The sequence below is a fragment of the Coenobita brevimanus genome, chromosome 113 (genome assembly GCF_032717465.1).
Source record: "Coenobita brevimanus isolate Jiangsu-jjx chromosome 113, ASM3271746v2, whole genome shotgun sequence".
NCBI lineage: Eukaryota > Metazoa > Arthropoda > Malacostraca > Decapoda > Coenobitidae > Coenobita > Coenobita brevimanus.
In genome coordinates, this window is record NC_137066.1 from 21,154,235 (window position 1) to 21,178,974 (window position 24,740).

General features: G+C 45.7%; 1 protein-coding gene across 1 annotated transcript in view; it reads left to right on the forward strand.

Moving 5' to 3' along the window:
* The window catches only part of Polr1B (RNA polymerase I subunit Rpl135), a 56,146-nt gene extending 32,972 nt beyond the window's left edge, over nucleotides 1–23,174 (forward strand). Inside the window, exons 18-22 of the mRNA XM_080286749.1 lie at nucleotides 1–151; nucleotides 1,400–1,525; nucleotides 4,798–4,925; nucleotides 5,734–5,898; nucleotides 22,908–23,174. The exon at nucleotides 1–151 is cut by the window's left edge and continues 6 nt beyond it. Of these exons, the coding sequence (XP_080142875.1) occupies nucleotides 1–151; nucleotides 1,400–1,525; nucleotides 4,798–4,925; nucleotides 5,734–5,898; nucleotides 22,908–23,174 (837 nt within the window). The remainder of the gene's footprint in view (nucleotides 152–1,399; nucleotides 1,526–4,797; nucleotides 4,926–5,733; nucleotides 5,899–22,907) is intronic.
* Nucleotides 23,175–24,740: the final 1,566 nt, after the last annotated feature.

Genomic DNA, 24,740 nt, shown 5'->3' on the forward strand with positions numbered 1-24,740 from the left:
CCAATCATCGGAGACAAGTTCGCCAGCCGCAGTGGCCAGAAAGGCATCCTGAGTCGACTCTACCCAACAGAAGATCTGCCATTCTCCGAGCGTGGTATAATGCCAGACATCATATTCAACCCCCATGGCATACCCTCACGTATGACGGCAGGTAAGCATGACATTGGTATACTCTGCTTATTCCAACTTGGTCTGAAATTGCCATCGCTTCATCTTGAATGCTGAATTGTAAGAGTAGCTTTTAACATTACCTATAATTGCCTTCTCTCCATCTTGAATGCAGAGTTGTAGCAATAGATTAACATTAGACTGTGGGGAAAGTCTTGAAGAAATGGCATGGAAAGAATGTAGAATTTTAGTGTTGTCTTATTCTGCCAGTGAGCTGCAACAATAGAGTAATAGAAGAATAGTGCTAGTCATGAAGAAGTGCTGTGTGAAGAGTGTAGAGCTGTAGTACCGTATTATACTGTACTACCATTGAGCTGTGGGGAATAAGCTTCAAAAGGACAAAGCTCTCTGCCTGTCCTCTGTTCACACTAACTTGGCCTAAATTTGTCATCTCTCCGTGTTAAATGCTGAGTTGGAGCAATAGGTTAACACCAGAATAATATGAAAGTCATGAAAAAGTGTTATGGAGAAGCTGTAGAGCTGTGGTATATTGTCTTATTCTGCCACTGAGCTTTGTAAAATAAGCTTTAAGGAAAAAAAGAATATCTTCACTAATGTAAGATAAAAACTGTATTGTATTGCAGGACAAACTGGATATCTCAGTGGCCATCATTATCAGACAGTATCCGTGAACCCTCCAAAGAGATTTCCTTGCATCACCCCACAGATAAACTTGGTCACCCCCCTTTTAAAAGCTAGCAATGCTCCTGAGTCTGCCATCTGCCTTCCGGGGGATAGGGAGTGAGTTGAGGGATATTTGTATACGAGGGCAACATTGCTGCCGGCTTATATCAAGGTCACCGTGTGAAGGCATCCATCCCCAGCACCAGTATATGTATTATTACTGGTAGTAGTAATATTAGGAACAGTATTAATGTTAGTGAGAGTTGCCTTCATGTGGTGGCACTGATGTAGCCAGGCAACTCTGCTACCCATTTATACAAACTTCCCTAAACTCCCTCCTAATTCTCTGTAAGGAGGTGGGAGTGGACTGTGGAAGGAGGGCAACTTCAGCTTGCAGTTCACCAGGCTCATGTTTAAGATGAACCTTCTGCTGCTGCTGCTAGGAGTAGTAGTAGTATTTTAGTATAATGACACAGTATCATTACAGTTTCATAATGGTGACACTGCCTTCTTGTTTTATTAGATCTTGTGGTTATATTGTGGGTATTTAGTGTTTTATTTTTGTTTTATATGTACTGGTATATATATATATATATATTTTTTTCAGGGAAGCTTATTGAGTTGATAGCAGGCAAGTCAGCTGCAGAGTTTGGAAAATCTTTTGACTCGACACCATTTGAATTCAATGATGAGAACCCAGCTGTGGATTACTTTGGCAAGATCCTGGAGAAAGGTGAGAACACTACAGTTGATGTGCAACAGTGTGTAGGGAACTGACAGTGGATTGAGCTGTTTGGAAGAATTTGTGTGGAGGAGTGAATGGCAAGGGCTTGGCACCTTATTTTAACTTGTGATAAGGTGTGCCAGTGAGGTAGAGTCAGGATTCCGGAGGCTTGAGTGGTGAGTGAATGAGTGTGTGGCTTATAGGGCATGCTGTTGATTAGTTTGCCCATTATCATGTTTTTTCATTTTCCTTGTTTTCTGAACCCTACCTCACCCTGTCTGTGGTAAGGAAAAAGGGTGAGGTGATGATGATGGTGAAGAGCTAATATATAATGAATAAAAATATGGGTAGTTTGAGAATGAAAGACTGACTAAGAGGGTGTATGTAGGTGAGGTGGAGGGAGGGAGAGGGAGGGGTAGACCGAGGATGAGGTGGAGGGATGGAGTTGAGAGGTATATGAGGGAGGGGGGAGTGAGTTGGGGGGAGGGTAGTCAATTGGTGGGTGACAGAGTGACTTGGAGGCGTTTTGTCTGTGGCCACCCTTTGCGGGATTAGGGCGTCGGGCTATAGATAGATAGATAGATAGATAGATAGATAGTTTGCAGCCATGGCGTAGTGGGTAAGAGCACTCTGCTCTGACTGAAGGGTCGGAGGTTCAAGTCCACCCAAGGGTCATTGGTAGACATCAGGAAGGGCATCCGGTCATAAAGTGCTACACGCTCCAAACCAGTCCTCTACCCAGGGGCAACGCCTTAGCCCTTAACAAATAAAAGGGACACGGTGTTAAAAGAAAAGAAAAGAAAGAAATAGTTCATTATTTTAATATACAGTAAAGCCAAATTTTTACCCATTATCACTGAACATTTGGGTGTGATAGGGGCGCCCATATTTCTATCTATCTATCTATTGCCAGATGCCTCAATCCCATTTGGGGTGGCCACAAACAAATCGCCTCCAAGTCGCCCTGTTCCCCGCCATTTCACTCCCCTGCTCCCAACTCACACCTCCCTCTCTCATATACCTCTCCACCCCATCCCTCCATCTCATCCTCGGCCTCCCCCTCCCTCTTTCCCCCTCCACCTCACTAACATACACTCTCTTCGTCAGTCTTTCACCCTCCACCCTCTCCACATGGCCAAACCACCTCAGTGATTATGTTTATCCAGGGAGGTGGTTGATTGTACCTGAGAAGGAAGAGTAAGCCAGTGCATATGGTGTCTGTGTAAGAGAGTGAATGTTCAATAAAGTGTCATTCATCACTATTTTCTCTCTCTCTCTCTCTTAAGGAGTGCAGGGGTCCAGGGCTAGGCTGTTTAGTCCCTTGCCTTAAGGTTACCAGCCTCACTTCTCCTGAGTGGCATTTTCTATCTGTTTATCTATTGCCAGAAGCTTTAATCCTGTTAGGGGTGGCCACAAACAAACCACCTTCATGTTTCCCTGTCCCCCGCCATTTTCCTGCCCTCTCCCCAGCTTACACCCCCCTCTCTCATATGCCTCTCCACTATGTAACCAATAAATCTGAGCCACCCCAAGGATGTAAACCCTTCCTGGCCCCATCAGGTTAGAGTGCCTTAACCCACTAGACCACCAGGCATCACACTGTCATCAGATTTAATCACAGAATGTCATTTTGTTTCTTATAGAGTCTCAGTATTGTGATTAGCCATGGTGCTGCTGATGTTTTCTGTGAACTGGAAGGCAAACCAAGGCCATAACCAGCTAATTACCTCATAACAGTTGCTAATTGCCTCATAACGGTTGCTAATTACCTCATAACAGTTGCTGAAAATTGTTGAAAAAAAAGAAATATGATGTGTATTTAAATTTTCAACTTGAGTTTGGCCATGTGGAAAGGATGGAGAGTGAGAAACTGACAAGGAGAGTGTACAGTATGTGAGTGAGGTGGAGGGGAGTAGAGGGAAGGGGAGGCCAAGGATGAGATGGAGGGATGGAGTGGCGGGGTATATGAGAGAGGGGGGTGTGAGCTGGGAGCAGGGCAGTGACATGGCAGGGGACAGGGCGACATGGAGGCGAATTGTTTGTGGCCACCCCTTACAGGATTAAGGCGTCTGGCAATAGATAGATAGATAAATAGATAAAACTTGAGTCTCACCTTCAACTTTGAATCTGTGTACTTGTGGCTGAGTGGCTTGGCTGAGGGTGATATTGTGGCGGGTTACTAAGCTTGCAGTCACGCTTCACTCTTGTGGTAGTGACAGCTTGACAGATGTGGGAAGGGGGTGGAAGTAAATTGAATAGAAGTGAGTTTATTCCTTACAACAGCATGTATATATGACCTGAAATATTTTGACTCTATTGGATACATTTATGTGAAGCTACAGAACATGGTGAATGTTTTTGGCGTATCTGATAGAACCAGGATTCCGGGGCTTGAATGATGAGCGAATGGAAGCGTGGCCCATTGGATTGGGCAAATTTGGGCTGTCTGGACGTTGCTACTCCTCACCTTGCCTTAGGGTGGGAAAGGATGATGATGATGATGATGATATTGATGATGATAATGATGATAATGATGATGATAATGATGATGATGATGATGATAAAGATTCCCAACCCCTCTCAGCTCAGTTGATGGCCAGATGTAGTCAGACTGGAGGATTGACAGAAGTGTAGCGTTTTTACTCAGACTTGGCTTGAAATTGCCATCTTGAATGCTGAGGTGTAACAAGAGATTAACTAGAAAGTGATGCTAGACGTGAGGAAATTCTATGGAAAGTGAGACGGCCATAGCATTGTCATTTTCTCCCCGAGTTATGTGGATTAAGCTGCCAAAGAAAAAAAGAAAAAGATCGGGCCAAGTTAACATGGAAAGAGTTAACTCTAGTAACCAAGGACATTCATTCCTGCCTCATAAATAAGGCTTTTTGAATTTCATGCCTATCTATCTATCTGTCTATTGCCTTAATCCAGTAAGGGGTGGCCACAAACAAATCGCCTCCATTTCATCCTCACCCCTGCCATTTCATTGCCCTGCTCCCAGCTCGCATCCCCCTCTCTCATGCCACTGTGACTTATTGTTAAAGTTGTGTGATTCGTCCAGTTCTGTCCATCCATCCATCCATCATCCCATCCTACGTTACCCCATGAGGAGCGTAGGAGCCCGGGGCTAGGCAGTTGGTCCCGACATTTAAGATGAGAGTGAATGAAAATAACCCAAAGTCACTTCTCTTCCCCTGCGTGTACCTCCACCTTGCTCCACACATCATGGCAGTACATCCTGGGGTCGGAGGTTAACTAACACCTTTCGTCCACTCCTGCAGCCGGGTTCAACTACTACGGTGAGGATGTGTTGTACAGCGGTGTGGATGGCAGGATGATGCAGGTGGAGATCTTTGAAGGCATCATCTACTACCAGCGCCTCAGACACATGGCGGCAGATAAGTGGCAGGTGAGGGTAGTAGTAGTAGTAATAGGAGCAGTAGTAGTAGTAGTGGTGGTAGTAGTAGTAGTAGTACCATACAACAGGCTAATTGCACCAAATTTTTACTATTATAATTACTTGTTAATATCACAGAAGCTACAGGTGTATTTGCTTCAGTTTATTGCCTCAAGTTATAGGCGTATGTATGAGGAAATCATACCCTGAAAACTGAGATGCTTCACAAACTGCAGTAATAAATTCAGTGATATATAGGAAAACATGATGGTGCAGTTGGGGTAAATAAACTATATACTCCAGTTTTTAAATGCAAGCTGCAGGAATTGGACAAAATTCTGGGTCAGATTGCTGTGAATGAACTGTGCTATCCCTCATTGCATGTGTTCTTACCTTACCTAATTGTTCTTACCTAATTGTATCTTTGCAGGAATGAGTCCAGCTCGTACTGTCCCGTGTCTTAAACCATATTTATCGTACATATCCTTAAATTTGTGAATTGTTTTGGTGTGTGTGTGTGTGTGTGTGTGTGTGTGTGTGTGTGTGTTCATACCTAATTGTATCTTTGCAGGAATGAGTCCAGCTCGTACTGTCCCGTGTCTTAAACCATATTTATTGTACATATCCTTAAATTTGTGAATTGTTTTGGCACACACTGTTTCATTTGGTAGTGCATTCCATTGATCAATTGCTGTGTGTGTGTGTGTGTGTGTGTGTGTGTGTGTGTGTGTGTGTGTGTGTGTGTTTATGAATAAGAGGAAGAACATCTAGGTCAAGTTAAGGTGAAAAGAGTATATATATATTACTCTCCCCATATCAGGTGCGATCCACGGGAGCCGTAGACATGGTGACGAGGCAGCCAGTGAAGGGTAGGAAGCGGGGAGGGGCCATCAGGTTCGGTGAGATGGAGCGTGACTGTCTTATCTCACATGGCGCTGCCTACACACTGAAGGATAGACTGTTGGACTGTGCAGATATATCAAATGTGAGTACTGGAATGTTGTTTAGGTTCATCTCTGTAGTGCAAGTATGTGGTGCCTGATTCCTCTTGTTGTTGTGACTCCAGGCTTGTCTAGATGTGAACCTGGTAGACTGCAGGCCACAACAAAAGCAGCAATAACAATAACAGCAGTAGCAGCAACAACAGCAGAGCAACTTGTGTATTTGCAGGAAGTGTGGATTGTCGAGCACTTATCGTTAACTCAGGCCTCGGGTATCGTTATTTAGTTTGGCAGTAACGAAGGATGGTGCTTCTGGGGACGCAACAGCAATAACAATAACAGTAGCAGCAGCAATAACAGCAGAGCAACTTGTGTATTTGCAGGAAGTGTGGATTGTAGGGTACTTATCGTTAACTCAGGCCTTGGGTATCGTTATTTAGTTTGGCAGAAACCAAGGATGATGCGTCAGGGGAAATGCTGTATTTGTACATTTAGCAGGTTTGGTGCCAAAAATTTAAACTGGCTTGGTGAGTTTCGGTGCTTAAATATTGGTGTCAGTCTTGAGCTCGTTAATGTTTATCATGGCACTTGAAGCTCTCTCATGTGACTTCAGAAATGTACTCTTATGGGAGATGTATGCTGATGACTTGGTGCTGATTGCAAAGAGTGAATGGGAGGCAGAGGAAATATTTAGAAACTAGAGACACTGAATGAGGCACATGGGTTTGAGAGTAAATGTGGATAAAATAAGAGTAATGATGGAGAGTGAGAGACTAACAAGGAGAGGGTATGTGAGTGAGGTGTAGCAGTGAGGGGGAAAGACTGAGGAGAGGATGAGATGGAGGGATGGAGTAGAGAGGTGTATGAGAGAAGGTGGTGTGAGCTGGGGGGAGGGCAGTGTAATGGCAGAGGACAGGGTGACATGGAGGCGATTTGTTTGTGGCCACCCCTTACGGGTTTAGGTGTCTGGCTAATAGATAGATAGATCATATCTTGGGCTGGTGGTGGTACTGTCAAAGCAGAGAAAGTGTGGCCATGTGTGGTTGGCCACAAAGGCATGGGAAGTAACTCCTTCTTGTGCAGTGTTTGTGATAAGTGGGTGCTTAAGAGATGTAGTGGTATTTGAGGTGGACTGAAACAATGCTGATTTCATGTGTGTGGTGTGTCAGGGAGAGCAGGTGGAGATTGTCAGGTGTGGAAGGACTGATCTTGCTGGTGAGCCTGTCAAGTTCGTGGAGAAGTTTTTTATTTGGGGGACATGTTATGTGCTGGAGGTGGGGCTGTGGCTAGGGTTAGGAGTGGTTGGAGGAAGTTCAGGGAGCTGTTGCCTCTCCTGACATTGAGAGAGCACTCCTTTCATGCTATGGGATCTCTGTATGCAGCATTCTTTAGTGATGTAATGGTGTACAGTAGTGAGACCTGGGCAGTAAAGGGAGAGGATATTCATAGATTCAAGCTTTAGAAACGACAAGGATTAGATGGATGTGTAGTGCTTTCTTGAATGTGAGGCCTGGGGGGGGACTAGGATTACAATTGAAGAAGAGTTGAAAGGAAGGATAGGACTGGAATGTATTGATGTTATATAGGACGATTGAGATGGTTTTAGCATGTTGAGAGGATGGAGAATGACAATTGGGTGTGGGAGGTGAATAATATGAATGTCGGGGATAAGGTTGTTAGAGGTAGACTGAAAAAGCCCTGGGATGAGGTCACAGAGGCTGCCAGAGATTGAGCAGTGTGAGGAGCTGCCATTAGGTCACCAAGGCCAATGCATGCAAAAGTGTTGGAACTTTATAAATGATACAAATGAACACATGAATGAAAGCCTGCCTAAGCCTCTTTCATACTCTTTTTATGAAACAAAGTTAAACTCAAAATTGCCATCTCTCTATCTTGAATGCTGAGTTGTAACAGTGGATTAGCACTAGAGTTTGGTGCTAGTCACAAAGAAGTGCTATGTTAAGGATGTAGAGCTGTAGCATTGTCGTGTTCTGCTCCTGAATAATGTGACATAAGCTGCAAAAGGTAGAATATGGTACTAGTCACAAAGAGTTGCTATTTAGGAGATTTAATACCTTAGCATTGTTTGGCCATGTGGAGAGGACGGAGAATGGGAGACTGATGAGGAGAGTGTATGTGAGTGAGGTGGAGGGAGGAAGAGGGAGGCCAAGGATGAGATGGAGGGATGGAGTGGAGAGGTATATGAGAAAGGGAGGTGTGAGCTGGGAGCAGGGCAGGGAAATGGCGGGGGACAGGGCGACATGGAGGTGATTTGTTTGTGGCCTCCCCTTATGAGATTAAGGCATCTGGCAGTAGATAGATAGATAGACAGCAGAGTGTTGTTCTGCCTGTGAGTTGTGTAAAATATTATACAAAAAGAGGAAGGTAATATAAAAGAACTATACCTTCTCCTAAGGCAAGATGTTTTCAAAGGGGCTTGATTCTCTCCCAGTTAAATAAATAATGCAGAATCGACATTGTTAACACCAACTGAGCTGCCTCAACAACACGCAACAAATCCCCCAGCAGAGTGGAAAGGGAGCATTTTATATGACCCATCCTGTCAGGCCATCTCATGCTGATTAGAACTGAATGGAGATAGTATGAAAAATATTAAAGAGACATCTCCATATAGAATAGGTTAAGCAGAGAGGAAAAGGAGCATTTTATATGACCCATCCTGTCAGTCCATCTCAGTCTGATTAAAACTGAGTGGAGATAGTATGAAAGAGACATCTCCATATAGAATAGGTTAAAACTCTTGCATCATCTTGGCCTCATTATCAGTAGCTGTAATCATGTTGTAATCGATCACCATGGTATCTAATCTTATCTTCCTGGTACACTAAATTACCCTTGTCTGATTTTTTTCCTTCATCCATTCCACCCCCATCGCTTTAACTCCTTTTTGATGCCTTAATGCTGGACTGGGATGCCTTCATGTGGTGCCATCAAAATAGGTAGGTGGCTTCACTGCCTGGCTATACAAATGTCCCTCAGTTTCCTCCCCATCACCAGAGAGTAGGATGTTAGACTGCAGGAGAAAGACAAATGAACCCTGCACTGAGATCATGTATAGATGAGTCAGGGATTGCAGCTGCTACTACTACTACTACTACTTCTACTACTACTACTACTACTATACTACTACTACTGCTGCTACTAGAACTGTGCTCTTCTGTGTTATCTTAATAATTCTATAGTTCGTTCAGCTTAACTAGGCAGAGATTTTTGTTGTTTTGCAGCGTATTTCTCATATTAAGTGGCAGAAAGAGGCAATATTATAGCTTTACATTGTTTCCAAAGCATTTTTGTGACTAGCATCATATTGCACTGCTAAATTCTTGCTACAACTCAGCATTCCAGATGGAGAGATGGCAGATTTACTCTTGGCTAAACTGAACAGAGTATGGTGTCATCATCTATCTATCTATCTTTTGCCAGACGCCTCAATCCCGTTTGGGGTGGCCACAAATAAATCGCCTCCATGTCGTCCTGTCCCCCGCCATTTCACTGCCCTGCTCCTGACTCGCACCCCCCTCTCTCATATACCTCTCCACCCCATCCCTCCATCTCATCCTCAGCCTCCCCCTCCCTCTTCCCCCCTCCACCTCACTCACATACACTCTCTTCGTCAGTCTTTCACCCTCTGTAAATAATGTACAAATGCATATCAGTCAGCCATAGCCAAAAATTAAACTGTCTTCACTTCACTTGGACATGTAGAGAGAATGGAGAATGAAAGACTGACTAAGAGGGTGTATGTAGGTGAAGTGGAGGGAGGGAGGGGGGAGACCAAGGATGAGGTGGAGGGATGGAGTTGAGAGGTATATGGGGGAGGGGGGAGTGGGCTGGGGGGAGGGCAGTCAAATGGTGGGTGACAGAGCGACTTGGAAGCGTTTTGCCTGCGGCCACCCTGTGTGGGACTAGGGCTTCGAGTAATAGATAGATAGATAGATAGACTTTAACTAGTTGTAAGTTTGCCATCTTCCTGTCTGGCATGCTGAACGAAAACAAGTATTAACACCAGGATATGATACTTTTTTTTTTTTATGCGAGGAAGAAGGAACCAAAGGCCATGAGCCCACAGTAACAGTTCCCTCCAAGAGAAAAACAAAATACAATAGAGAGCCAAATTCAAGATCCGATCATTTTGAGATGCCTGGACACACTGCGTTTGAAGGACTGGAGATCATAGGCAGCAGGAAATACAGACAGAGGGAGACAGTTCCAGAGCTGACCTGTTGCACAAATGGAAGACTGGGAGTAACGGTTAACTCTTGCATTAGAGAGTTGGACAGAAAAGGGATGAGAGTTTGCTGCCAGACGGGTGCTACGCGCCCGTCGTAGAGGTGGAGGAATGCAAGCAGACAGTTCAGAGGAGCAGTGACCATTAAAGTAGCGATAGAAAAGAGATAAAGATGCAACATGAAGAAGTGCTATGGGAAGGATGTAGGGTTGTAGTACCATATTGTCTTTGTCTGCCACTAAGATGTGTGAAATGTACTGCAAAAGAATGAAAATCTGGGCCACGTTAAGGTGAAAGCACTGTGAGGGAACTTCCTAATCAGTGATAATGCAGGTCCAGAGGTTAAACCAGCAATTTGTGACTCTGAGGGACATCGTTCTTATTTTTTCATGCCATCTTTTGATAATTTGGCTTAGGACAGATTCTTTGAGCTGGAGAGGTTAGGTACACCCTTAATAAACTCCTTCTTTCATTGGTGTGTATGTACAATTTAGGGGGCTGAGGTTTTAGCTAAAAAGGGGGATGTGACTGCATACTGCCTACGTGTAAGCAAGTGGGTTGGTGGAGGGTTAGTGCCCCTCCCCGTAAAACAAATAACTCAAAGTCAAATGGCCACCCCTTGCGGGATTATGGCGTCTGGCAGTAGATAGATATTTAGACTGCATACCCCTTGTCTGTTATTGAGTGAGAGAGAGAGAGAGGGAGGGAGAGGGAGCACTTTGTAACTGGTAGGGGAATGGGGCAAGATCTCTAGCACCTTTGAGCTATACCTGTTACCTTCCTTTAGTATGAGCAGCCTTGTCTGAGGTGAGTAAAGATGTGTAGTAGCAGCAAAAATAATGATCATTGGTGTTCATAGACTCATATTCTATTTGGGGTAAGGAGGCTTCCTAGTGCCTCTTCCTTAATGATTGATTTTCCAAACTAGCCCATTAATATCCTCTGTTTTGTTGCTTATATCATTTTAATATCAACACAAATAGCATGAATAAAGCACAAGTGGGGTTGGTGGAGGATTAGTGCCCCTCCCTGTAAAACAATTAACTCTAAGCCCTTGGCCACCCCGTTTGGGATACATGGCGTCTGGCAATGAATGAATGAAATATGGTAACAGAGCAAAATAATTTACTGTATTAACTGGTAAGGAAGAGGTGTTGGTAAGTGTCCTGACTGAACAAGAATATCGTCCATACTTGATGAAGTTTTTGTATATTGTTAATAGGTTTATACTGAAGAATGTGTCAATTGAAAGCATGTCAATTAGGGAATTACCTTATCTTTCGTTAGTTTGTCATTATACAACTATGAAATGTGGTCAGCTATTTTCAGATACCTGTACCTTTACACAACCATTATTCATATGAAGTGGGACTTGAATGTATTGGTGTTGTGATGAGGAGGGGTAGACTGAGAAGGTTCAGGCATGTTGAGAGGATGGAGGATAGCAGTTGGGTGTGGAGGGTGAGAGGCGTGAATGTTGAGGTTATGAGAGGCACACCAAAAAAGACCTAGGATGAGGACTTAGAGTGTGACCTCAGGGATAAGGGACTGAATAGGGAGGCTGTCAGAGATCGAGCAATGTGGGAGTTGCCATTATGTGGCAGAGGCCGAAGCATACAAGCATGTTGGAGCATTTTTAAACTAAATGAAACAGAATGTAGTTGTAACAGTAGCTCTTTCAACTCAGTTCCCATCTGGATGTACACCTGTTGAACTGCAGCTGGAAATTGGTCATATTCTGCAGTACACCATCCTCTGTTTAGGGGACATGCAAGGATTTGAGGGACATTTGTATAACCAGGCAGTGGAGGAGGTAGGTTATAACAGTGCCACCACACGCAGACTCCTCTCCCTTGCACCATTTCATTATTAAACTATGAAATTGGTCATCTATTTTGAGACACCCAATACTTTGACGCTTTTTGTTTCAATTATGAAGGCGCCAACACTATATTTTTCAAACAAGTTACTGTGGTGTCATCACGTCTGACAGATAACACCAGCCTCTTATCGTCACTGCCCTGCTCTACTTTCCATAACCATATCACACTTGCCCTTCTTCGTCTGTCACTGCAGTGTGTTGGAGAGGGCTGCCTTCATGTGATGGCACTGATGTAGCTGGGTTGCATCACTGTCTGGTTATAAAAATGGCCCGCCCTTCCCTCCTTATTCTCCAGCAGGAGGATGGTGGAGTGCAGGATGGTAAGTTCAGACTGTAGGCCACTGGGTTCGCGTCCAGATGAGCATTGGGTTACAGTCACCCCCACAACCACCACCACCACTTTCCGTCACTGCACCAGGGTATTGTAACTCATAGTTTAACACGTTTTCACTTAACACATTCTTCGTTATAAGGCCGCCCACTAACATAGCTATAATTTTCACGTAACAACATTCGTTCTCAGTAGGGATGTGCAGTGAACAAACACTTATCTCTGTGTCACGATACTTCTTTCAATATCGTTACCTCTACATCTATCTATCTGCGGTCTCTCTCTCTCTCTCTCTCTCTCTCTCTCTCTCTCGCCAGATGCCGTAATTCCGTAATGGGTGACCATAAACAAATTGCCTTCATGTCATCCTGTCCTCCGCCATGCAACTCACACTCCCCTCTCATACACCTCTCCATCCAGTCCCTCCACCTCATCCTCGGTCTCCCTCTTCCCCCCCTCCACCTCAGTCACGTACACCCTCCTTGTCAGTCTCTCATTCTCCCCTCACACCCTCCACCCACATGCCAAGCACATCATCTGTCAAACTTCAAGAATTATTATCCAGTCACTATGTGGGTTAGGTTTAATTATTATAGCGCCATGGGGAGAGAGAGAGAGAGAGAGAGAGAGAGAGAATGTTCCCCCCCCCCTGCACCTCCCACCCATCCCACCTCCTGCATACTTGTTCAAGGTCATTGTGAGACGGGAGGCTGCGTAGCACGTCTTCCTTAGCGATTTGTTTTGCATATTACGCGTTGATTCTCTTTTCTTATTTACATCGCATTCTGGGTGGCCTCCAAGCACCTTTCCCTAAGTAAATTATTCATTTTCGTATGTTATTTGTGGAGGGAGGGAGAGGAGGGAAAGACTGAGGGTGAGGTGGAGGGATGGAGTTCAGAGGTATATGAGGGAGGGGGGAGTGAGTTGGGGGGAGGGGAGTCAAACGGTGGGTGACAGAGCGACTTGGAGGCGTCTTGTCTGCGGCCACCCTTTGCGGGATTAGGGCCTCGGGCTGTAGATAGATAGACAGTATGTTTTTTTATATTGTAGGTGGCACGGGAGGCTTCGTATCACTTGTTCCTTAGCGATTTGTTTTGCATACTTGGTAATTGTTTTAATATCGACATAGTTTGCATCAGTAACATGCAGGAGGATTCGGAGGTGTAATATGCAGAAAAACCGCTAAGGAAGACGTGTTACGAAATCTACTAAGTTGCCCAGAGAGAGAGAGAGAGAGAGAGAGAATGAAAGCGAGAGTGAGAGAGAGGGAAGCCGGTGACCTACATAGGCCCGTCGAGTTTGTGGATGCCAAGCAGGGTTGCCAAATGGAAAGTAACAAAAGTAGCTAAATGTGATCAGAAACTGCAGTGTTGTCGGTAGTATTCAGAATCTTCAGGAATATCCAGGGAAATACATCAAATTCTCTAGAATATTCCCAAAAATATTTTATAAATCTATTATACTGGTACATATGTTGCCGTTGAAAGTTTAAAATCGACGCTAAGTTTAAAATCGCTGAATTGGCAATACCAGGGAGAATGCCGTAGTACACAGTGGGTCTGCGTCACAACTGTTTTATCATGGACTAAACTTTTTTATAGCACGTTATTAATCGTATATGAATTGAATTTGAATTGAAATATTGTTAAAGGTACAGAGTGGTGTTATGTATCTATTTACTGTCTATATCTATGTCTATATGCAAAATATGTACATGTTAAAGCATTATGAAATACATAGATTAAATTGTCCAAAAATATATCGCCAAGGATGAGTTGCTATTGAAAATTTCTTGAGATTCCGGAACAAAGGCTTAACGTAATATTTCACCTCATCTGCCTGTCACTTTCCTCTGCTGTCTCGCATTCCTTCGTAACCAGCATCATATTCTTCCTTTTGCAGTTTTTTTCACGTAGCACAGTGGCAGAGACAGACAGTGCTGCGGCTCTACGTTCGTTCCATATCACTTCTTCGTGACTAGCATCATATTCTGTAGTAAAAACAGTTTATCTAGTTGCTGTCTCACCCCCACCTCTTCCGCTTACCTTGTCACAAATGAAGGACTCCTTGCTTGCAGGGATTCTCTCTCTCTCTCTCTCTCTCTCTCTCTCTCTCTCTCTCTCTCTCTCTCTCTCAGAAACACACACACACACACACACACACACACACACACGAGAGAGAGAGAGAGAGAGAGAGAGAGAGAGAGAGAGAGAGAGAGAGAGAGAGAGCACGGCTTTTGAGGTGACGGCTGTGTTAGGCTTCACACAGCAATATACCTCCCTGTGTAGATTGAATTAGGACTACACACACACACACACACACACACACACACACACACACACACACACACACACACACACACCATCTGTCTATCGCAGCTAAAGCAATAATCAGTCTACATCTATCTGCCAATCTTTCTATATCTACTTGTCTCAATGGGTATATCTGTCTGTCTGTCTATCTATCTATCTATCCATCCGTGTATCTATCCATACACCAGTAGCTATGACAGTATTCAGGTTGCATGAGTGATCCAGTTCCGTCATATTAAAGCAAACTGACTAGTAACCAAGGAGATTCATTCCTGTCTATCCATCTATCTACCTATTGCCAGACGCCTTAATCCCGTAAGGGGTGGCCACAGACAAATCGCCTCCATGTCGCCTTGTCCTCCGCAATTTCACTGCCCTGCTCCCAGCTTACACCCCACTCTCTCATATACCTCTCCACTCCATCCCTCCATCTCATCCTTGGCCTCCCCTTCCTCTCCCCCCCTCCACCTCACCCACATACACTCCTCGTCAGTCTCTCACTCCCCATCCTCTCCACATGGCCAAACCACCTCAGTGTTTCTCCTAACGCTTCCTATCACATCCCCATCCACACCACAACGCTCCTTCCTGGTAATTTCCTGCATCCACGACATAGCATTCAAGATACAGGAGTTGGCCAGTTCCGTCGGGGGAAAGCAATCCGGCTAGAGTCAGTACCATCCGGATTTGAATCCGTGACGTCATTCAGAAGCCCGTGACGTCAGCTTGGAAGAATGTCACCATACATATAAAAAAAAATCTTATCGTCTATTACACTTATCAGACGATCTTTTTGACGAATTGCACTTAACTCAGGACAGAATACTTAAGTGACACCTGCCACACTGCTTACTGTTCTTAAGTGCTGTTTACAGACGACAAGCATGGGTGGCCCCGATGAGGTGACTTAAGTGCTTCTCATTTTACTCCGTCATGTTTGCCCGCACAACAAGAATGACGAGGGAGAATATGAAGGCCGATAAATTACAGGGAAGGAGGAAAGAAAAGCCATTTTGGGTGTACATATGACTTTTTCAGCTAATTAACATGTACAGAATTGTCCGTGGATTTAAGTAATGATAGATTTAGAGATGCTGTTACGCCGCAGACAAACAACCTATGCAAGATCGCTAGCGGAAAAATGAAAGTATTTTCATTACTGCGTCACATAGTAACTAGAAAAATGCAACTGTTAAACGGTGATAATCCTTGCTTCTCACGTTCTCTGGTACGATTTCCCTATAAACATTTCCAATACGCATTTCCCTGTATGTTTTTCCGTTATTAGGCCACACTAAACTCGTGTGTGATGTGATACAAGCAGTTCACGAATAATTTTGTCCTAAAACTCAGCCACAGCTGTACCCCGTGGTGATGAGTCGTCATTATATTTATTCAGTAAATTAGTGGATATGTACAAAATAACAGGGAAATGTTTTGTAGGATACAATAGAGGGAACTGATCATACTCTAACCTAACCTACCCATTGTGTGTATAAGGCAGCTAAGACTGCAACGATATACACGTAGGAAGGCCAGATGCAGAGTACAGGATCCAGTTTATTTCGTTCTAAAATGATTAAATATGTAGACTACTAGGAAACGTAGATGTTATGAGTCCGCCTTCATTGCAAATGTATATGTAATGTCAACCAAAATAATGGATTCTTTATGTTAGCGAAGCCATTGGCATACCTCCTGACGAGCAGACAGCCCCCCTCTCTCTCTCTCTCTCTCTCTCTCTCTCTCTCTCACTCACAACCTTTGTAGGCTATATGTTTATCTGGGGAAGGCCTTAGCTATCCGTTTCTTATTATCGTTATCTTATTATACACTTAGGAACCAATTAGTATGGGTCATCAGAGAGAGAGAGAGAGAGAGAGAGAGAGAGAGAGAATGGTTTGCGAACACATGATCACGTGACGTCCGGCGGTTCATCAGCTGACGCAATGACGTCACGGCCACACCCACAGCCTCTTTGGTCTTCATTGGCTGCGCTTTGAATCTCCGGTGTTCCCTGCATATCATGTGGATCCGGATTGACTGACGAACTTGTTTTTACGCCTTGATTCCGATGTTGTAGTTTATCACATGCTGGATATCTGCAGATGATTTTATATAATTAAGGACGGACCTGCAGCAGTGAAGGGGTTAATGAAAGGTGTACCTTCCCTGACAAGTTCCATAAATCCCCGCAAACTGATTGAAAGCAGTCAGAGAGCGCATACCTTCAGCGACCTCAATAAAATATATGGTTTACTGTTGGAATCCCTGCTTCCCATCACACAGATACATTTACTATCTGATACCATTGTTAATTCTAGTCTTAATCTACCCTGTTACACAATCTCAGAAACCATTGCTGTCCTCATCTCATTCTAGCACATAAGATCATAAGAGGAGAGGATAACTGCAGTAGGCGGGTTGGCCCATGCTAGGCAGCTCCTAGAAGAGTAACTGAACTACTAGACTGAGATAAGGACAGCATAGAAGAAGGCTCTCCCCTGCCCTCCAACCCCCCCCAGTCGAAGCCGGCAGGAAAAAGTCAGAAAGAACACCACGCAGTATAGAAAAACTGGCGTGGACATTTTATAGGAAAGTGTGAAAGGAGAACAGAGACTATCGTAGTGTAACCTGAAATTACTCATCTAGGAGCTGCCTAGCATGGGCCAACCGGCCTACTGCAGTTATCCTCTCTTCTTATGTTCTTATGTTCCTTCAGCGATAATAAAATTTGTTTATTCCTGCATGCGGATTCGGACCCACCACAAAATCTAATCAACTCTTCCTTGACCCTCTGCCCTCCTATCTACCAGATTTCATTGATATCCAGTAACAGCTTTTGTAGATATCTTGTACACAGACAGACACGGGTGAACACATAACCTCCTTCAGCTTGGTAGGCGTAGGTAATAATAGAATGATCTACGTCTTTATATTGAAGGGGTTAATGTTGACGGGTTGAACTTAGTTATGTAAATATCTGCTAAGTAACGCGGCGTGAAAGCGTCCCTCCCCACCGATTCCTGTGTTGACTACAAAATACAAAGCTTTATATATGCAACAGGTCAACTCTGGAACTGTCTGCCTCCGTCTGTATTTCCTTATGAATTTGGCTTTTTTAAGGAACAGTTTGCGCGCTCCTGTCCTAAATTTAGTCCCTTCTTCCTTGCTTAAAACAATGAAAGTCTAAAACGCAGTGTGTCCAGGCATCTCAAAATGAACGGATCTTGAATTTGACTCATTTACTTACTCGTGGAGGGAACAGCCCATCAGGTTTATGGCCTTTGGTTCCTTCTTCGTTGCATAAAAAAATGTGGACAGCGTGTGAGTGTGTGGGGTAGTGAGGTAGGTCATGCAGGGGTTGTGTAAGTGACGGTGGCCACGTGACGCCAGCACGTGACGCTTACGTACTCTACCTTACGAGAGGAGGCACGTGTGGTGGTGGTGGTGGTGCTAATGTTGGTAGTGGTGGTGGTGGTGAGGGGAGGGGGGTGCTAATGTTGGTAGTGGTGGTGGTACAGACTGGTAGTAAAAGTGATGGAATTGTTACTTTCTCTTAGTGAAATTGGAGATAATGTACTCATCCGCATCTGTCTGTTTGTATGTTTGTGTGCAGGATATCACAAAAAGTAGTAATTGAATTACAATGAAATTTGGTGGATAGGAGGACAGTGGGTCAAGGAAGAATTGATTAGATTTTGAGGTGGATCCGGTTGCAGAGACAGGAATAAATCGCAAATAGTTTTGGTGTTCGGGGAGGTATGCACTTTCTGAGTTGGTGTAATAGGGAGGACTAAAACCGTAGAATTATTTGTGTACGTGAGATCGTGAAAGTATTCGTCTGGTAGGAAAGAGGAATTGCAGTAGTATATCAGATTTAATTGGTGTTGGAGGGGGTATGCGTTCTCTGAGTGCTCTCTGTATACCATTGCTGCTTGAAGATAAAAGGGGAGTGGGTGGGATGGTGAGAGGGGTAAGGTGGAGGGTGGTTGTGGTGGGAGGAAGGGTAGGAGGGGGAGAGGGGGGATGGGGAGGGTGGTTGTGGTGGGGGAAGGGTAGGAGGGGGAAGGGGGGATGGGGAGGGTGGTTGTGGTGGGGGGAGGGTAGGAGGGGGAGTGGGGGGGATGGGGAGGGTGGTTTTGGTTGGGGGAAAGGGTAGGAGAGGGGTGAAGGGGGGATGGGGAGGGTGGTTGTGGTGGGGGGAAGGGTAGGAGGGGGAGAGGGGGGGATGGTGGAAGGTGGTGGGGGTGGAGGGAAGGGTAGGAGGGGGAGAGGGGGGATGGGGAGGGTGGTTGTGGTGGGGGGAAGGGTAGGAGGGGGTGAAGGGGGTGGGGGAGAGCCTCGTACCTTCCTCGTGATTTTCCCTCACATCCGGTCCTCTTGTGTAACAGAACATTCTCTCTCTCTCTCTCTCAATCGTTACGTAGCTAGTTACTGATGACTCTCTCTCTCTCTCTCTCTCTCTCTCAATCGTTACGTAGCTAGTTACTGATGACTCTCTCTCTCTCTCTCAATCGTTACGTAGCTAGTTACTGATGACTCTCTCTCTCTCTCTCTCTCAATCGTTACGTAGCTAGTTACTGATGACTCTCTCTCTCTCTCTCAATCGTTACGTAGCTAGTTACTGATGACTCTCTCTCTCTCTCTCTCTCTCTCTCTCTCTCAATCGTTACGTAGCTAGTTACTGATGACTCTCTCTCTCTCTCTCTCTCTCTCTCTCTCAATCGTTACGTAGCTAGTTACTGATGACTCTCTCTCTCTCTCTCTCTCTCTCTCTCTCAATCGTTACGTAGCTAGTTACTGATGACTCTCTCTCTCTCTCTCTCTCTCTCTCTCTCTCAATCGTTACGTAGCTAGTTACTGATGACTCTCTCTCTCTCTCTCAATCGTTACGTAGCTAGTTACTGATGACTCTCTCTCTCTCTCTCTCTCTCTCTCAATCGTTACGTAGCTAGTTACTGATGACTCTCTCTCTCTCTCTCTCTCTCTCTCTCAATCGTTACGTAGCTAGTTACTGATGACTCTCTCTCTCTCTCTCTCTCTCTCTCTCAATCGTTACGTAGCTAGTTACTGATGACTCTCTCTCTCTCTCTCTCTCTCAATCGTTACGTAGCTAGTTACTGATGACTCTCTCTCTCTCTCTCTCTCTCTCTCTCTCAATCGTTACGTAGCTAGTTACTGATGACTCTCTCTCTCTCTCTCTCTCTCTCTCAATCGTTACGTAGCTAGTTACTGATGACTCTCTCTCTCTCTCTCTCAATCGTTACGTAGCTAGTTACTGATGACTCTCTCTCTCTCTCTCTCTCTCTCAGTCGTTACGTAGCTAGTTACTGATGACTCTCTCTCTCTCTCTCAATCGTTACGTAGCTAGTTACTGATGACTCTCTCTCTCTCTCTCTCTCAATCGTTACGTAGCTAGTTACTGATGACTCTCTCTCTCTCTCTCTCTCTCTCTCTCTCAATCGTTACGTAGCTAGTTACTGATGACTCTCTCTCTCTCTCTCTCTCTCTCTCAATCGTTACGTAGCTAGTTACTGATGACTCTCTCTCTCTCTCTCTCTCTCTCTCTCTCTCTCTTTTCGAAATAAGGTCAACAGAATTTAAAAACAAATCATACTCTACATATTAAGTTTTTTTCAGTCACTCAAAATCACCTTTAAAAAATATATATGATGTAGATTTTGACATGATTCCCCTATGGACAGGATTTACTAGACACTGACCCCACACAACACGTACTCTTTTGGCGTGTGTGTGTGTGTGTGTGTGACTGATATGTACTCTTGGTGTGTGTGTGTGTGTGACTGTGATACGTACTCTTGGTTGTGTGTGTGTGTGTGTGTGTGTGTGACTGATACGTACTCGTGGTGTGTGTGTGTGTGTGTGTGTGTGTGTGTGTGTGTGTGTGTGTGTGTGTGTGTGTGTGTGTGTGTGTGTGTGTGTGATACGTACTCTTGGTGTGTGTGTGTGTGTGTGTGTGTGTGTGTGATACGTACTCTTGGTGTGTGTGTGTGTGTGTGTGTGTGTGTGATACGTACTCTTGGTGTGTGTGTGTGTGTGTGTGTGTGTGTGTGTGTGACTGTGATACGTACTCTTGGTGTGTGTGTGTGTGTGTGTGTGTGTGTGTGTGTGTGTGTGTGAGAGAGAGAGAGAGAGAGAGAGAGAGAGAGAGAGAGAGAGAGAGAGAGAGAGAGAGAGAGAGTTTCCTTTGGTAGCAAACATTCCAAATATTTCACTTTGGTTTTTTTAAGAGAGGTATATCAGATCAAGAATAACACTAGGAAATACTTATACACTAAGAAATTACATAGTAGTGATAGTAGTAGTAGTAGTAGTGGTAGTATCCTCCTTTTGGGGGATAGGGAGGGAGTTAAGGGGCTGCATCAGAGGGGTAACTTCAGCCTGCAGTCCACTGGGGTCATTGTCAAACACAGCCTACTCTCCAAGACCCTGTGCTGTGTGTTTTGAGTAGCGGGGTGTGGTGGAGGTGGTATTGTGTGGTGTAGTGGTGGAGCAGGGTGTGGTGTAGGTGGTATTGTGTAGTGGTGGTGGGGCATGGTGTGGTGGAGGTGGTATTGTGTGGTGTAGTGGTGGTGTGGCAGGGTGTGGTGTAGGTGGTATTTTGTGGTGTTGTGGTGGTGTGTGGTGTAGGTGGTATTGTGTGGTGTAGTGGTGGTTTGGGTGTGTGGCAGGGTGTGGTGTAGGTGGTATTGTGTGGTGTGGTGGTGGTTTGCATGTGTGGCAGGGTGTGCTGTAGTGGTGGTGTGGGTGGTATTGTGTGGTGTGGTGGTGGTGGAGCAGGGTGTGGTGTAGGTGGTATTGTGTGGTGTGGTGGTGGTGGAGCAGGTTGTGGTGTAGGTGGTATTGTGTGGTGTGGTGGTGGTGGAGCAGGGTGTGGTGTAGGTGGTATTGTGTGGTGTGGTGGTGGTGGAGCAGGGTGTGGTGTAGGTGGTATTGTGTGGTGTGGTGGTGGTGGAGCAGGGTGTGGTGTAGGTGGTATTGTGTGGTGTGGTGGTGGTGGAGCAGGGTGTGGTGTAGGTGGTATTGTGTGGTGTGGTGGTGGTTTGGGTGTGTGGTAGGGTGTGGTGTAGGTGGTATTGTGTGGTGTGGTGGTGGTTTGCATGTGTGGCAGGGTGTGGTGTAGTGGTGGTGTGGGTGTGTGGCAGGCTGTGGTGTAGGTGGTATTGTGTGGTGTGGTGGTGGTGGAGCAGGGTGTGGTGGAGGTGGTATTGTGTGGTGTGGTGGTGGGGCAGGGTGTGGTGTAGGTGGTATTGTGTAGTGGTGGTGTGGTGGTGGTGGAGCAGGGTGTGGTGTAGGTGGTATTGTGTGGTGTGGTGGTGGTGTGGGTGTGTGGCAGGGTGTGGTGTAGGTGGTATTGTGTGGTGTGGTGGTGGTTTGCATGTGTGGCAGGGTGTGGTGTAGTGGTGGTGTGGGTGTGTGGCAGGGTGTGGTGTAGTGGTGGTGTGGGTGTGTGGCAGGGTGTGGTGTAGTGGTGGTGTGGGTGTGTGGCAGGCTGTGGTGTAGGTGGTATTGTGTGGTGTGGTGGTGGCTTGGGTGTGCGGCAGGGTGTGGTGTAGGTGTAGTGTAGAAGAGTATAGTTCAGGTGTAGTGCTGTGGTGTTGGTAGCTGTGATGTGGTGGAGCAGGGTGTGGTGTTGGTGTGTTAGGTAGTGTGTTGTGGTGTTGAGTGAGGTGTAATGTGGTGTACGAGGATTTGGTATAGGTGTGGTGTGATATAGTGTGTGTAGCAGGGTGTAGTTTAGATGTAGCATGGTGTAGTGTGATAGGTATTCCTGGATGTGGTGTGAGTAGAATTGTGGTGTTGTGATGGGGGTGGTATAGGAGGGTGTGTGGTGTAGTGTGGTGTAATGTATTGTGGCGCTGAGGGAGTGGCTGTAGGTGGCTTAACAAGGTCTGTCTATCTATCTATTGCCAGACGCCTTAATCCCGTAAGGAGTGGCCACAAACAAATCGCCTCCATGTCGCCCTGTCTCCTGCCATTTCACTGCCTGTCTCCTAGCTCACATCCCATTCTCTCAAATACCTCTCCACTCCATCCCTCCATCTCATCCTTGGCCTCCCCCTCCCTCTCCCCCCCTCCACCTCACTCACATACACTCTCCTCGTCAGTTTCTTACCCCATCCTCTCCACATGGCCAAACCACCTCAGTGTGTTTCTCCTGACGCTTCCTATCACATCCACACCACAACGCTCCTTCACTTAACAGGGTGTATTGTCATATAAAACGTACCTGATTCCTTGTGGTGGTGTTTCAGGAGTGGGTGTGCCAGGACTGTGGTGGGATGCTGTCACCATCGGTACGTGTGGAGGACGGTACAAGATCCTACGGTCGCCAGCTCCCCAAGTGTTCCGTGTGTGGACCGAGCGCCACGGTACAGCAGGTCAGCATGCCCTACGCGTTTAGGTACCTGGTGGCGGAGCTGGCAGGTGTGGGGATTAAGACCCAGCTGAGATTGCAGACAGCAGAGCAGATCATCGCTCCAAAATCGCCTGAAGTTACAGCAAATGAGTCTCACCCTTGACTTCATCACTCCTGTATCAGTTGACATCACAGCAGCTATGGGTCATTCCTCGACCCAAACATCTCTTGACATCATAGCTTCATCGTAACTCCTATCGCAACCCCTCTTGACATCATAACTCCCAAATATCCTAACAGACATCGCATGGTATCATAACTTCAGCATCACCCAAGGCTGCTGTGTATAGGTCAGCACGCCCTAGTTCCTCAAGTACCCGGAGGCTGAGTTGGCGAGTATCGGATGAAAGACACTGTTAGGTTTAATGACTCTCCCTGGCTTCATCGACCTTCATCACCCAGCACCATGACAACTCAGACTCACCCTTGACCAAAACCGTTCTCGTCACAACTCCACCCTGACTCAAGATCAACGAGGTCTCCCCTTTAACTCCCTCAACTCCACCCTGACTCAAGATCAACGAGGTCTCTCCTTTAACTCCCTCAACTCCACCCTGACTCAAGATCAACGAGGTCTCCCCTTTAACTCCCTCAGCAGTCAGTGTCCATGGAGTGCACAGGTCTAAGGAAGGCCTCTCTGCGCCACCCAAGCTCACAAAACCAAGTATAGTATTACCACTGACGCATCTGTTTGTTAGAAGGCAAGAGGTAGTGATATGAGGCGAACCTACCCCTACACATTGAGGTGCCTGGTGGTGGTGGAAGTGGTGAGTGACGGAGAAAGAATGCAGGTGTGATTGCAAAATGCACATCCTGCCTCACCCAGCGTCACGGCAGTCAAGCGTCACCCTAATCCAGACGCCGTAACCCAATTCTAACTCAAGATTAGCACATAGAAGGATTACAGACTGTGTACGGCCGGAGTTAGCCTTGTTCAGTTCACCTTCCTCCTTTCTGGGGATAGGGAGGGAGTTGAGGGACGTGTGTATAGCCAGGCAACTCCAGCACTCATATCAGTGCCACCACGTGAAGGCGGCCCCCCCTCCCCTCCAGCACCACAGCTCTCAGTGAAAGAGTTAAGCAGCTAAATTTTCCTTACGAATCTTGTTATAGGTAGTTTTGGAGATGTTCTAACACCTCTTCCTTAGCGATTTATTTTGCACATCGTACCTCAGTATTGTATGTTACAGATGCAAACTATGTTAATACGCAGCAGCAGTAGTAGTAGTAGTAGTAGTAGTAGTGGTAGTAGTAATAGTAAGTAGTAGTAGTAGTAGTACACCGTGCTCCTTTTGGGGGATAGGCGAGGGAACTGAGGGACATTGATATAACCAGGCAGTGGAGCCACCTGGTTACATCAGTGCCACCACGTTAAGGCATCCCTCTACAACACCATACCGATATACACGTGATATCAATAACGTACTGGAAATACTGTTGAGGTGTTAATATCCAGAATAAATCGCTAAGGAAGAGGTGCTACGAAGCCTCCTGTACCACCATGTTAGTGTACCTCTTAGAAATGGCCAGTGTTATATGTTAGTGATTTTTATAATTGTGGGAGGTAGTGGCGACCATCATCCACTCACTTGATGTAGTGCTGCCTGCTTCTTCCTTGGCCTTTATCATTCTTTTTCTGTGCCTGTCCTCCTCTCTTCCTATTTCTCAT